The sequence below is a fragment of the Pseudorca crassidens genome, chromosome 5 (assembly GCF_039906515.1).
Source record: "Pseudorca crassidens isolate mPseCra1 chromosome 5, mPseCra1.hap1, whole genome shotgun sequence".
Taxonomy (NCBI): Eukaryota; Metazoa; Chordata; class Mammalia; order Artiodactyla; family Delphinidae; genus Pseudorca; species Pseudorca crassidens.
In genome coordinates, this window is record NC_090300.1 from 5655687 (window position 1) to 5671580 (window position 15894).

Consider the following 15894-nt stretch of genomic DNA (forward strand, 5'->3'; position numbering starts at 1 on the left):
TTGAGGCAACTAATACCCAGTGGTCTGCAGAGCCTAAAATGTGTCCTATCAGGACACTTAAGAAAGTTTGCACACCTCTGAAATAAATACAACTTCTCACTAGGGACAGTTGCCTGTCCTCTCTATTAAAAACAGTGGGGAGCAAAGGTTCATGAGGTGTTCATTAAGGGGGTACCAGCAACAAACTCGGATTTTTCTCCCTGGCAATAAAAAGACTGAATGAATATTGACTGAAAAGGGAATAACTTTACCACCGTATGATTTGATATTATTCAGCACTCCCTAAATTATGTTTCACATCACTGTGGGCAGAGTTTACACTAGGGGAAATACTGTATTAAACTAGTACATACATCAAATCAAATCATATATGTAAACGATAGAATATGTGCCTTGGGAACAGAGATGGGTGAAGATACAGAAAACTTTGTAACGTTAAATGTACATAAGAACTTTACTGTTAGAGAAGCGAAGTGAAGCTTGAAAAGATCCAGGGGCTGGAACTGGGCCCGTGGGCTGAAGCCAGCACCGTGACTTAGGCAGGGATCAGCCTCTCTGAATCTCAGGAACACGGAGGATCAGAATACTTTTCCTGCCCCACCCAGCACACGGGATGACCCTAAGTCTTGGGAGACCCTGCTGTGGGTAAAGCGCTTTGTGCTCGTATCACCCACATGGCTGACGGCAAAGGCAGTGCTGCGGTAGAGGCCGAAAGGTGATAACATTTGGTTGGAAGAAAGGAGATGATGGATCCAGGGGAAAGGCAGGCCACAAAGTCCCAAACAGAGGATTTGGAGAGGGACTTCCCCGGCGGTCCAGTGGTTAAGACTTCGCCTTCCAATGCAGGGGGTGCGGGTTTGATCCCTGATCGGGGAGCTAAGAACCCTCACGCCTCGCGGCGGCCAAAATCCCCAAACCTAAAACAGAAGCAATATTGTCACAAATTCAAAGAAGACTTTAAAAATGGTCCACATCAAAAAAATCTTAAAAAAAAAATAATGCAGAGAGATGGAAGGTGCCACGTGGGCAAAACAAGGAGGATGCTGGGAGGGAGGGGGCTTTGCGTCGGGGAAATTTGGCTTGGGTTCGGCACCTCCCGAGAGACCGCAAGGCCTCACCTTGAGCTGACGATGCAGGAAAGCATCCTTTCCAACACCCTAGTTCAGCTTTCCCCATGGAGTAGGGTTCCATGATGCCAGGATCCTGTCCCGTTCTCTGATTACATGTCCCAGCATCTCCGGGCAGATGAGCCGCCTGCCTCGAAGTTTACAGTAGCCAAGGAAGGGGGATATTTATCTTGGAAACTATGTCTGCAAGCTTTCTTCTGAATGCTGTGACATAATATTCGGGGCCATACATCTAAACCGCAGCATCATAAACAATTCAACACGAACAGAGCCTCCGCCCTCCACTTGCCTCCTGAAGGAGGACCAAGGCGGTGGTTATTAAAATAACCACCAGCTGTGACAGCGACAGCAGAGAACAGAGCCTGTGTCAGCAGCAGAGGAAGAACCCAAGAGAACAGGTGTCCTTTATGTAGAACCAACCACGTGCCAGGAAGGGTCCGAGGCACGAAACCCGCCAGCACGGCTGCCCACGCTGGGGCTCAGCTCGGGCCCTGCAGCAAAAGCACGCGTCCTGCCCAAGACGAGACAGCTCGAGAGCAGGGCCGGATTCGAACCCAGCTCAGGCTCCCTTCAAAGCCCTTTGTTCCTTCCTCTGCTCTGTCCTGCTGCGTAATGGAAACGTCTCCTTTTTCTAAGGTGAGAACGTGCCCAGCGTGCCCCTTCCAGGCTGTGGGGAGATGATGTGTTTGTAAAGCTGCAGGAATCTGAATACTTCTTTTGCAGCCTGAGTGCTAAGGGGCTGCAAGCCCCGCGGCGGCGCGGACATCACCGCCTGCAGGTGCCCAAAGGCAGTCTGTTGGTGGTGGGTTTTTTTTTTTAATCTCTTGGACACATGTGGGAAAACAGGAACATGTGGTCAGTGGAATGGGGCAGCAGATTTTTATTTTCCAGCTTCCATGACGTTTTTAAGTATAAAAATATAAAGTTTCTAGTCTTTCATTTAATTCGGGGCTGGGGGGAGGGGCTTTTGGGGATTTGTGTGTGGCGGGGAGAAGGCAGGGTTAATGCTGCATCTCTGCTGAACAGAGCAAAACGATCACAGTGGGCCTCAGAAACACAGTCATGGGCTACGACATGGGAACAAATGAAGAGATAAACTGAAATTAGAAAGACATTACGTGACCTGATGATGATGTTTATGTAATTTTCCAAGTACACAAGGCAACCGACAATATGAATCTCCTCGTTATTAAGCCAGTAAGATCCAGCCATAGAAGCAACGAGCACATCAATATAATTTGTGCACCAAGAAAAGTGATTTTAACTGAGGTTAAGTGCCTTTAATCCAAAAGGTTTGTTTTAATGTAAGTTTAACACTAAAGGGGAAATGAGAGAAACAGAGAACAACAAAAGCCTCTGGCGGAAGTACCTAAGTGTCCGTACAAAGCACATTTATGGCATCCAACCCACCCATGGGGACGTTCACATCTAAAGTATAAATCGGAATTTAGAGACTTTATAAGAAGCCGTTTTTAAGCTCAATATGCCCCAAATGAGAAGTTGTCAATGAGTGCTTAGGGACTCTTAAATTCAGAGATTATTCAATTGCTCTATTCTACAAAAACACTTATGAAACTGTCATAGTAAAAAAAATGCTGTGAAATAAACACCGAACAGCATTCTCACACAAAATCAAAAGACGTGTTTTGCCTACCACTCAAAGGCATGGATTACATAAATATAAGCTCAAAGAGAATGTAAAGAGGGTCCTTTGTAAATTAAAAGCCAGCGATTTTGAGAAAGGAAAGAAGAAATAGAAGGGGGTGACAGCCTCAGTACCTTCCCTAACATCTTTTGTTACAGACACTGGTGGAGGGCGCCCAACTTGAAGGCCAGAGGCTCAGGGAACCCGGCATATGTTAAAGGCACCAGGGACCACAATTCCCCCTTCATCACAGCTTACGAGCCTTCGTTCAGGCTAGTTCTCATATCCCACTCTCCTCCCCCAAGTCCAGCCTGTTCCTGCACCTCTGCCTTTTGTCTGTGAGCAACTTCACTGACAATGAGACAGGCTGGGACCTGGGACCTGGGACCCTTTGCTGCAGTGCTTGCACCTGGACAAACTCTGCTCCAGCAACAAAATACAAAGAAACTATAAGGGACTAAAAATAGCTGTGTGCATGCACAGCTGGGACAAAATTATGCACAAGATACAAAAAGACCCAAAACCCAGCTGCCACTTCTGAAGAGCCTGGAGCGAAAGCAGGGCACTGCGCATGTCCCGTGCACTCAGCACCACCAAAGGGGCGGGCAGATCACCTAAGCCACACCTCTGGCCCCACCCCTACCCTCACCCCATATAAGGAACCAGCTCACCCCCCACTCAGGGGGCAAGTGAGCGAGGGCACCTGTTGGTTGTTCTCGCTCCCCTCTGCTGCAGCAGGGGCCCCAATAAAGCCTTGCCTGGATTTCTTGTCTGGCCTCTAGTAAATTTCTACTGATTGAGGAGGCCAAGAACCTTGGTCGTTATCACCAAGGTTTGGCAAAAGGGAGCCGCAATCCCACGGCCACCCCTTGTCCATCTCAGCCTTTCCACCTTCACTGGGCCTTTCGTGCACAGTCACACAGGATGCCTGCTCAGCTGAACAGTCTGCCCAGCAAACACACTAGAAGATCTGACGTCTTCCAGGAGAGGCAACTGGCAAGAGGCAGCTGACTGATGAAACACTGTTGTCTAAACAAGATGAAAAGCATCAGTTCTCACATCACACCCAGGCTGTCAGTCAACAGTAATGCTCCTCGCATCCAGGTAGAAAACACAGCCCCAGAGAAGGTGCATAACTTGTTCTGGGCCTGGAGCAGAGAAGTGAGTGAGTGACAGCTGAATAGCTATACCCAGAAAGGCTCTGTGACTGACAACTTTTCACGATGTAAAGCTAGGGAGATGCTGGGTTTGGTCATCTCTTAATACAGCCACATCGCTAAGTATTAGAGAAATACAAATCAAAACTACAATGAGGTATCTCACCTCCCACCGGTCAGAATGGACACCATCAAAAAGTCTACAAACAGTAAATGCTGGAGAGGGTGTGGAGAAAAGGGAACCCTCGTAAACTGTTGGTGGGAATGTAAATTGGTGCAGCCACTATGGAGAGCAGTACGGATATTCCTTAAAAAACTGAAAATAGAGTTTTTTACTACCATATGATCCAGCAATCCCCCTGCTGGGCATATACTCAGACAAAACTATAATTCGAAAATATACATGCACCCCAATGTTCACTGCAGCACTGTTTACAATAGCCAAGACGTGGAAGCAACCTAAATGTCCATCCACAGAGGAAGGGATAAAGAAGATGTGGTACATATATACACTGAAATATTACTCAGCCATAAAAAAGAACGAAATAATGCCATTTGCAGTGACATGGAAGGACCTAGAGATTATCACACTGAGTGAAGTCAGTCAGACAGAGAAAGACAAATACCACCCATCCCTTATATGTGGAATCTAAACAACGGTACAAATGAACTTATTTACATAACAGAAATAGAGTGACAGATGTAGAAAATAAACTTATGGTTACGGGGGGGCGGGGTAAGCGTCGGGGGAGGGATAAATTGAGAGACTGGGACTGACATATACACATTACTATATAGAAAATAGATAACTAATAAGGATCTGCTGTAGAGCACAGGGAACCAACACTCCACTCTGTAATGGCCCATATGGGAAAAGAGTCTTAAAAAGAGTGGACGTGTGTATATGTATAACTGAGTCACTTTGCTGTACACCTGAAACTCATACAACATGGTAAATCAATCATTCTCCAATAAAGAATAAATAAATAAGTAAAGAAACCACTTGGCCACTCTGACTTCGCTGAGGAAAGCATCGTGCTAGCTTCTCGGCCTACAAGGTGAGGAAGACAGGACGCTTGCCGTTCAGGAGTTTATAATCAAGCCAGGGAGCCTCGCGCTATAAGCTTGTGGTTCCTGGACGTATGTCCAGAGCCCCGCGGGAGCGCAGGGGGAAGAGTGCATAACTCTGCCGAGAGTGTGGGGTGGGGTCCGGGGGCGGCTTCCAAGAGCAAATGGCATCTCAGCAAACTCCTGCAGTTCCTTGGACAAACGAGTGGAAACCCAACCCCAGGGAACAGCCTTTGCCGGAGCGTGCAGGTGTGAGGCTCACGGGTCCTCAGGCTCCAGGGCAGCTGGAAGCTGGGTGACGGTCCGTCGGAGGAAAGCAGGGGACGGTGGGCGGGGGCGAGCTGGGGGTGAGGTCACCACTGGGGGAGCCCCTGCAAGCCTCGGGCCAAACCCAGCCCTACACCTGCTTTTGTAAATAAAGATGTGCCGGCACACAGGCAGATCCCCTTTGTCCACGTATTTTCTACTGCCGCGTTTGTGCTACCACGACAGAGTTAAGGAACCGAGACAGACGTCATGCGGCCCACAAAGCCGAAACATTTTCTATTGGACCCTTTTTTAAAAGTCTGAGGATCGCTGGCTGAAGGACTTGAACGATCGCTGGGATTTCCGTAACTGACTTAAATGCGTGTGGTCAGCTCCTGTGGTCTCCAAGCAGCGTGGTCTCAACTGGCTCCCTCCCCATCATGGACATAAGCTTGTCTGCATAGCTCATTGACAATCCCAAATTTTGTGTCTTCATTTACTGTTGATCCTTTTTACCTTGTTCCTACTTCAGGGCTTTGCTATACACTTTCCTTGCCTGACACGGTTACAAGCCTCCCACCCGCCAGCAGAAGCTCATCACTCAACTTGGGAGTCGTGTTACTTCCTTTGCTTCCTCCCCAAGTTCTTCATAAATTTTTGTACTGCTTTTAGAATGCAGCTGAAAATCGATTTTTTTCCCCTTACTGTTACCGCTTTCAAATCCCATGGTCTGACAAAGAGCTACTCCTCCACAAAAAAGGTTCCCCTACTGTACAAAGCCCTTGGAAAATATAAGGCATACCCACCAGCATCTACAGAACAGAAAAATGAAGAAATAATCATGCTTTGCTGACGGGACACACAATAAAGGATTTCTTTTACCAGTACAACGCCTTATACTTTTAAAACCAAATGTGATCTATGAAAATTAAATTTGCACATGATTTTCCAGGGCGTACATCTCTAATACGTAGCAAGGAGTGTAATTATTGTTTTATTAACCACTGGCAATAAACCCCAGAGTTTTCAAGGCTGCTTTTTACGGCATGCGGTATATGTTGCTCCCTGGGCCCAGATCCCAGGGCTGCACCTTACCAACCGTGTTACCTTGAGTAAGTTAACCTCTCTGTGCCTCAGCTTCCACATCTTGCTGGAAAGGAGGGAGAGAGGAATTATAACTAACCTACCTTACAGGGTTGCTATGAGGATCAAATGGTATGAAGTATTACAAGAGGTTAATGCAGTGCCTGGCCCATAGAAAACACCGCGTCTATGTTAGCGGCTACCATGGGATGATTCTCAGGTTTCTTTCTTTCTTTTCCCCCGCAGCATAAAGAATAAGAACGTACTGGGAACAGTGCTGTGAGACGATATTTCGTGGGGAACGTGAAGTTGTTTCTGCCTCCTGACTTTCTGGTTTCCCACCGAGAAACACTTCTTCCACACCCTTGGCTCTTGTGGTTTGGGTGGGTCCGGAGCTGGGCACACGATCCCAAACTAGCCAATCACCATATTCAGCCCCCAACACCCCAAAGTCCTGCATTCACAGAGGATCTGAGGCTCTCTCTTTCTGCCGGGTAGGCTATTGGTTGGCCATCTTTATTAGCCATTTGGAAAATCTTCCCAGAAACAAAACCAACACAGCAAAAAAACCCCAACAACAAACCAGCTCTGAGAAATGAAGAGGAACGATGAGAATGCCCCCAAAACAAACGTGAGCCTTTGGATCCAGTCGTGTCATCCAGTGACATGTGTTGATTTTTTAGCTTATGTCAGGTTGGAGCTGGGTTCTCTGTCCCTTGCGTCCAAAGGGTTCTGATACATACTCGTGAAGTGACATGACCTCTGGCCCCAATGGAATGCAAACCTTGCTAATCTTGGTGCTGCAAAGGAAGCACGGCGAGCAGAGGTGGCAGATGTGAACTGTAAGCTTGGTTCTGTCTTTAGCCAGTTGGGGATTTGCTGGGAAGAGCGTTTCATCTTTCTGGGTCCTGGTGTACTCGTATGTCAAAGGAGAGAGGTGAGTGAAAATCAGTCTCTAAGATCCGTTTTCAGCTGCACCGTCCTGAGTCTCTGTTACTCCTGGGTTTGTTTCAGTGGTGGGTACTGTGGTATAATTGATGAGTGATTCTCATATGCTCCACCGTCCTATGAGTCTCTGTTACTCCTGGGTTTGTTTCAGTGGTGGGCACTGTGGTATAATTGATTAGTGATTCTCATATCTTCCTGCTTCCTTCTGTTTCAACTTTTAAAATGTTCTATTAGACTCTCGGTCACTGTACTCCAAGTGGATATTTCTTCCCCTTCAATTTCCTTCTGAAGAAAATATATTTATTTTTGTTTACTTGGGCATAATGATCCCATTTTCTTCCCATTTCTATATTTTTAAATCTAATTAAGATGACAAGTTCCTTGAGGGTTGAAACTAGAGTTCTCCTGTGGGTGTAAACATTATTTTTTTAAATTGGCAACCAACCTTCCAGTTTTTACAGAGAAGCAGGATATGGGTTTTAAGTAATGTAAGCACGAAATGGGTCTCCAGCCCACGCAAAATAAATGCAAAAGTACTGATTTACCCCGAGCCCACATCTGGCTTACTCATTTATAATTTTAGCCTGAACTGAAATTCTCCCACAGAACTGCAGTGTAACATCCACATCTACAGAATGTCAGACTAAAAATGGGGAGTTAGGGGGATAATTCTGTGAGTCTCGCTTATACATATAAACAATTTGCCTACTTCAGGGCAATATCATGCTTTTCTCATTAGTGCCAGGGTTTGGGGACTGAGCTAAGTAAAGATTAGCTTCAAAGCTTCACATTCATGGATTTTTTTAAAAAGGTTTTTAAAATAAAATTTATTTCTTAAAAGTTAACATGTGCATAATAGGAAACCAAAAAACACAAGAAGCAAAAAACAAAGTCAACCGTGATCCCGAGCAGTTTACCATCTGATGTGTCCTTCTAGGTCTCGTTTCTGTATTTATACAACTAAGCATCCATGTTTATGTAATTAAGACCATACAGTTAGGTATCATGCTTTTTCACACGCCATGAATATTTACCGTTTCAAAGTCCCAAAGCTATGAGTACTTTGATAACCAAGAATGTACTACACCAACTCAATCTGGAAGGAAAGAGTCATTCAATAGCTCTAAAGTTTGGAGGCGATCAAAGGACCTGGCTGAGATGCGGGCAACAGAACCGCCTGGAGGAGGTGACCCTCCCAGAAGGGACGGCATACCCAGCATGCATCCCTGTCTGGTGACTCCAGGCTTGCTCATCGGGACCTTAATTATGAATAAGACCCCAGCCTCAACTGCCTTCAGGAGTCCTTGGCAGAGCGAAGCAAACCATCCGGAGGCAGAGGTGCCAGGGGTGGTGGGTTCGGCAACTCAGGGATGCCGGTCAGGGCCCGAGTTCTGTCTGTCTTTCCATTCTTCCATCCACAGAGCCTGCTCTGTCCTATAGCCGACCTCCCTTGGGGCTGGAGAACACTTGCGTCTCCTTGTTCACATGCATCAGAAGGCAGGACACTTCTGCCCCAATATTCTAAGCATGAGTCTTTTGTTTTAGTCATTTTGTTTTGATACAATTTCAAATTTGCTCAAAAGTTGCAAGAATAGTTCAAGGAACTCCTTCACTGTGTATCCCTTCACTCAGATTCACAAGTCTTAATATCCTGCCACATTTTCTTCCTCTCTTTCATTCTCTCTCTCTCTCTCTCCACACACACACACACACACACACACACACACACACACACACACACACAGCCCTTTTGGACCATGGAGAGTAGGCGGCACATATCAAGAATAAGAACATTCTCTTATGTAACGATAGCACAGTGATCAAAGTCAGGACATGCAAAGTTGATTCAACGTGATATTCTAATTGACAACCTATATTCGAATTTCAGTAACTGTCCCAATAATGCCCTTTATAGGTAGCTTTCCTCCACTGCAGGGTCACCAGGATCATGCCTTGCACTTAGCTGTTATGTCTCAGTCTGTCTGCCTTTCATAATCTTGGCAATTTTGAATTTTAGTTTAGTTTTGGTTTTTTAATTGGATTATTTCCTTCCTGATCATTGAATTTTCAGAGGTTTTCCATATTCTACATATAAGTCCTTAGCAGATATGTGGTTTGTGAATATTTTCTCCTCGTCTGTGGCTTGGCTTCTCATTAATTTCACAGTGTCATTTGAACAGACATTTTCTGATTTTGATGAAGTCTGATTTACCATTTTTTTCCTTTTATGGGTCACGAGCATGAGTCTTGAACTCATTCTCACTGGACCAGTCTAGGTTACACGTTCGCCATGAACCAATGACTGTGGCTGGGACAGGTTATACTGATTGGCTTGAGTCAAACGAATGGATCCAACCCTGATGTCTTCCCTGAGGAGTAGAAACCCAAGACGTAGAAAAGCCTATGTAAACCCTGGGCAGAGTTAGGAAAGGCGAGGGGCAGGAAAGACACTGGGCAGGCCGCCAAGAAACATCCCAAGTCAGAGCTCCCAGCAGAGCTCCTGTCGGCCAGCTGCGCACTCTCAGGGAAGCCCTGCCCGGCTCCAGGGGCCTTGCTCCCATGGCCACACGTCCCAGTTCCAAAATCCAAGAGCGTCTAACCAACATAAAGCCTTCAAACCCCGCTGTCGGACTGTGGCTTTTCGTCTCCCTCTCGTAGGGGTCAGTGGGCGTGGCTTAGCATCTCCAGAGCCCCTCAGAGCGCCCCGCCCAGTGCCCCACTCAGATGCTCAAGTGTCAGGACGCAGTGGGGGCAGGTGGGCAGCGATTCCACTGAGCGCCCAACCAGGCACACATCCCTGCGTCTTCCTTACACCTGCCTGAGCCCGGCCACGCGCCTGGCACGTTCTTGTTCCCTTCGTGATTTTTTGGTGCTGTATGTACTCTGCCTGTATATGTCCTCTGCATGTATAATTCAAAGCCCCACAAGCAGATGATTACGGACCACTCATTTTTAATCTGTTCAAATATTCTCTTCTGAATTAATCAAGTGAATAACTGTTCGGAGGAGTGGGGCTGAATCGAGTTTGGAAAATTGCCAACATGCCAAGTTTCTAAATGTTTCTTCGACAGCAAAAGTTTTACGCTCCCTCCCCTCTGAAAAAAGGGTCCATTATTACCACGGTTGATGGACCCTCTGAAAAAGGGTACATTATTACCACATGCCTCTCGCCTCGTTTTATTCTCATCAACACAGGCAAAGCTCGCTATTCCTACTGTCGAGATGGGGAAACAGAGTCTCCATGTGGCTCTAGGACCAGTTACCAGTGGCTCAGAGACACAGAGCTGGTTAGTAACCACTCTGGAATACAAGCCTGCTGTCCACGACACCCAGCGCCTGCCTTTTCACCAACTGCCACTCAAATTGTATCTGAAAATCCCCACGGTCGTTCTATTTCCGTGTCATCTCTGTTGACACCTACCCCTGGCAAACTATCACTCGTGTCACGTCTGAATTCCACACGCTGACGTCCTCCACGACTTGATTTTGGAGGCTGAGCAATCATATTTATAGATAAGGCAAAGAGAAAAGAATTTTTTGGAGACTCCACTTACATTCTTTGGACATTCCCACTTCAAAGCACTTCTGGAGTCGACAGTACTGGCATCGATTCCTGGTGACTTTATTAATAACACAGTTCTTATCTCGGTGACAAGTGTAAATCATGTTCTTCTGAATACTTCTGCGGAAAAACCCCTGCAAGCAACCAAGAAGATGAGAAAATTAAGCAAAACTACTGAGCTTCATGAGAAATCAAAGCCAACCTTATCAATGCATTGCCTGCTCGTTCTGAGTAATGAAGTGATGGCAGCAGAAAAGTTAACTTATTTAAGCCTTAAAATCCTTGTGAAATATGAATAGTCAGTTCTCTCCCTTTGCTGCAAACCAGAAAGCCCCTTTTAATCAAAACTGGACTTGCCCGTTATTATCTTGCTAAAAGAAAATGAATACCAAGCGAATTCACTTGGAAAACATAATGCAGAGTTGGGTTCGCTCCAAACAGGCTTAACTTCCTAAGTGGCTCCCTTGCTGGCCAGAACAATATCAGGTGAGTCCACTGTCAAGAAAGCCAATAGAAGAAGCATTCCACTTGCAGAAGAAATTATACGCTTCGTGAAAGAATTAGGTCTTTCCAAAGGAGTCTTCTCCAAATGCTTTTACATATTTAGCTCTCGTGATAATATTTAAAACACGATTTAATTTGCAAAGTGTTTAGAAAAATATTATCCAAGATTGGAAACAAGGCAGAAAAATGATTGTCTGCTCGTTTAATGGCATGTGGGAGCTGTGATGTTCAATATGATAGCTACGAATCACGTGTGGCTATTTAAATAATGAAAATTAAATAAAATTAGTATGATAATCTCCAGGTCCATCCATGTTGCTGCAAATGGCATTATTTCATTCTTTTTAATGGTTAATATTGCACTGTATGTATGTACCATATCGTCTTTATCCATTCACCTGTGGATGGACATTTAGGTTGCTTCCATGTCTTGGCTACTGTAAACAGTGCTGCAATGAACACTGGGGTGCACGTATCCTTTCAAACCATGTTTTTCTCCAGATATACGCCCAGGAGTGGGATTGCTGGATCATATGGCAGCTCTATTTCTAGGTTTTTTTTTTTAAGGCACCTCCACAGTGGCTGCACCAATTTACATTCCCACCAACAGTGCAGGAGGGTTCCCTTTTCTCCACGCCCTCTGTAGCATTTACTATTGGTAGACTTTTTGATGATGGCCATTCTGACTTATGTGAGGTGATACCTCATCGTAGTTTGATTTGCATTTCTCTAATAACTAGTGATGTTGAGCATCTTTTCATGTGCCTCTTTGGTCATCTGTATGTCTTATTTGGAGAAATGTCTACGTAGGTCTTCTGCCCACTTTTTCTTTCTTTTTTTTTTAACATCTTTATTGGAGTATAATTGCTTTACAATGGAGCCCACTTTTTGATTGGGTTGTTTGTGGTTTTTTGTTTTTTTTTGATATTGACCTTCATGAGCTGCTTGTAAATTCTGGAGATTAATCCCTTCAAGTGCTCAACAGCTACACATGTGCAGGGGCTACCACACTGGGCAGCACATGTACAGAATATTTCCATCATTGCAGGAAGTTCCCTCGGGCAATGCATACGACGCACTGACTGACAAACTTACACGAGTCATCTAACGGTCTCGGGAAATGTAACTTCCTTTGACTTACTGTTTATTATTGACTGGACCTTGACTCTGTAAAGACTGTAGAAGACTGGTAACTTATAAATCATATGTGCCTAGTATAGGTGCGAAGATTCCTGCCTGGTTGAAATATAACCAAAGATTATTGTTTTATTGCCTTGTAGGACATTAAGCAGTTGGGTCTAACTTTGCCACCTTATTCCAGCATTCTTTTTTCCAATCACCCTATCTGTCTGTCTGCCTACCTCCCTCCCTACCTATTTTTTTCATATCCTTCTTTGAACCAGCTTTGTCATCTGACTGTTTCCCTCGTTAATGAGTGAAATAAGTCTTCAACATGTGCTTACTGCATATTTGAATAAGTATTGTTTTTTAACTTTTGGCAAGTTATATTTTGACCAAAGAAGCAATTTATCCTGATTTTTTGGGAAACACTGATGAAACAAATCACACTTCAGGCTCCATGAGCACAGGGTCTCCCCCCAGCTTCTCCTCTCTGCGTACCCATCTCCCCACACAGCTTTGCAGAGAACGGCAAATTAAGTGGTGCTTGTTAAGACAGAGATGATTGAAGAGTGAGTGATGGATAAACCTGCTGTCTTTTCTCATTGCCCAACAAAAACCTCTACGCTGCTAGGAGTATTACAAGCAAGGAGTTTTACCTCATCAATTGTGATGTGACTTTTACCTCCGTTACTAACAATTCTCTTGAATGTGGGAAGCACACCATCCACTGTGTTGAACAGCAAACAAGACTTGCCATCTGAGTTCAACTTTCCCTGTAGTACATTAACACCCCAGGAGCCAGAACTGAAGACCTTCAAAGCTAAAGCACATTAGCAAAGGAAGCTCACGTAACACACACTGCTTAGGATATTTACGTGGGCACCCTAGGATTTTAACATCTAAAAAAACATATTTTTACTGGCATGGTTCGACTGTAAACGCCTGGAAATCTTGTTTAAGGTTGCAACTCCTCTTACATCCCAGACACACACATTTTCCAAGAAAATGTAGTTTATTTTTGTACCTCTGGAGCTACAAATATGCTCAGAATCTAAAATAACAGGTTATAAATACTTTGAAGCTCTAAGAGAATCTGTGCACTATGGTCACCTCAAACATATTTTTTCCTGCAAAGAATACCTACAGGACACTCTTGGCTGCCAGACGTACAACCTCAATTGACAGAAACTTCACTGCTCTCCCGTCAAGTAACACTGACACATGGAAGATCCGGTCTTTTTGCAGGTGTGAAGCAAGTGAGGTATGGACCAAGGTGACCTCCTCCACTTATTACAAACTGAATAATCAGTTCAGCAAATTCTTAGTGAGTGAGCACAAAGGAGCGGAAACCAATCTCCTGACACCCGGATGAAAGAAGAAGAGAGAATTAAGAACTTTATATGTCACTAATTATGCAGTCAGCGTGGTTCAGGAACAATGACACCAGAAACTAAATAGGACTTCTTGGTTTTCCAAATCAGAGTTTGGGCTGGATTTCATGAGGAGGTCTAAATTTCAGTAAATCATTACCACTAGGCTAGAATACTTGCTGACTAAAATGTATGCTGTGAGGTATTTTTATTCATGGGCTGGGTAAACAGAAATGCCCTCTGAGGCCAAAGAGAGGATTGCATTGTCCAAACCCCCCTCCTCCGCAGTAGATACTGTGAACCGTTCTGTAAACCTCGTTTCTACCGCTTGGAGGGCCTTGTGTGTGCATGCGTGCGTGTGGCACCATAGCCTGTGTCACCAAAATTTTATCTACTTAATGTTTTATTTAGGTTGATTCTTCTTTATTTTTTTTTTAAGATTTGTTTTGATGTGGACCATTTTTTAAAAGTCTTTATTGAATCTGTTACAACACTGCTTCAGTTTTATGTTTTGGTTTTTTGGCCCCAAGGCATGCGGGGTCCTAGCTCCCCGACCAGGGATCGAACTCGCACCCCCTACAATGGAAGGCGAAGTCCCAACCACTGGACTGCCAGGGAAGTCCCTCTTCCTTTATTTAATTTATTTATTTATTTATTTATTTATTTTGCGGTACGTGGGCCTCTCACCGCTGTGGCCTCTCCCGTTGCGGAGCACAGGCCCCGGACGCGCAGGCTCAGCGGCCATGGCTCACGGGCCCAGCCGCTCCGCAGCATGTGAGATCGTCCCGGACCGGGGCACGAACCCGTGTCCCCTGCATCGGCAGGTGGACTCTCAACCACTGCGCCACCAGGGAAGCCCCCTCTTCCTTTATTTTTAACATTATTTAAAATGGAAACCTTTAACCTCTGACTCAATTTGAATACCAGCACCAACTGTCAATATGAGAAGGCATTCATAAAATAAATAAAATGAAGTTGAACAAAACAATAATCAGATGCGATTTCACTCTCGCTGGATTCTGCTTCTGCTAAACCTCACTCCTGGCTGAAAGGGAATGGAGCAAGACTTAGCTACAGATCAGCACTTACTTGAGGCTTCTCTTGAGGAATTCAGAGAAAATAAACATGTTTCTCACTATGTGATTCAATGAGGTTTAACGCCATGAATCTGTCCCACCTAAAACTGGGAGCCTCATAATTTGGGAATCAAAACTGTATCCCAAGGTTGTTACATGTAAAATGAGCTTTAGTCGTACTGAGTTCAAACAGAAACAGACTCAACAGACTTTGAAAATAAACTTCTGGTTACCAAAGGGGAAAGAGGGGAGGGAGGGATAAACTGGGAGTTTGGGATTGACATATACACACTACTATATATAAAATAGATAACCAACAAGGACCTACTGTATAGCACAGGGAACTCTCCTCAATATTCCATAATAACCTACATGGGAACAGAATCTGAAAAAGAATGGATATATGTATATGTATAACTGAATCACTGTGCTGTACACCTGAAACTAACTCCAACATAAAATAAAAATGAAGTTAAAAAAATTCTTAAGTGGAAAAAAATAAAAAGTTTTCCATCAAAGCAAAGTACCAAGTTCAAGTGTGATAGTTCTTGCAGCCAGGAGATGGGTAGGTACGGATGAAGGATTTGGTCCTCTTTGGAGGAGCAGCCCCACGGGACAGAGGGGGCAGGAGGGTGCAGTGGGAGAGTCCCCGCAGGGAAGGAGGGGGGCAGGCTTGGAGAGTCACAGCCTCAGGGCTAGGCGCACTCACGCACTATCTCCTGAGGGAGGGGCTGGAGGCTCACTTCCAAGACCCTTCCCAGCTGTACCTTTCCGGGACTCCAAGTGTGTCCTCGCGCCAGGGAGTGACAAGTTGGGATGGCTTGAGAGTGAGGATGAGGGGGATTCTGTGGGCAAAGAAGATGGCGAAGGAGGAGGTTTGAAGATGAAGGAAGGAGAGACCGTCCCCCTGTAGGGGTGACAACTGCGATTTCTTCAGACTCACAGACACAGAGATCAGGCTGGTGGTTGCCAAGGGGGAGGGGGTT

The 15894-nt window shown here is 45.1% G+C and overlaps 1 protein-coding gene across 3 annotated transcripts in view; it reads right to left on the reverse strand.

Annotated features, from left to right (window-relative positions):
- RARB (retinoic acid receptor beta) overlaps nucleotides 1-15894 on the reverse strand; it is a 185963-nt gene that overhangs the window by 97258 nt on the left and 72811 nt on the right. For all 3 annotated transcript variants that reach the window (XM_067737343.1, XM_067737341.1, XM_067737342.1), the window contains exon 3: nucleotides 10829-10970. In XM_067737343.1, the coding sequence (XP_067593444.1) occupies nucleotides 10829-10940 (112 nt within the window). In that variant the 5' untranslated portion in view covers nucleotides 10941-10970. The remainder of the gene's footprint in view (nucleotides 1-10828; nucleotides 10971-15894) is intronic.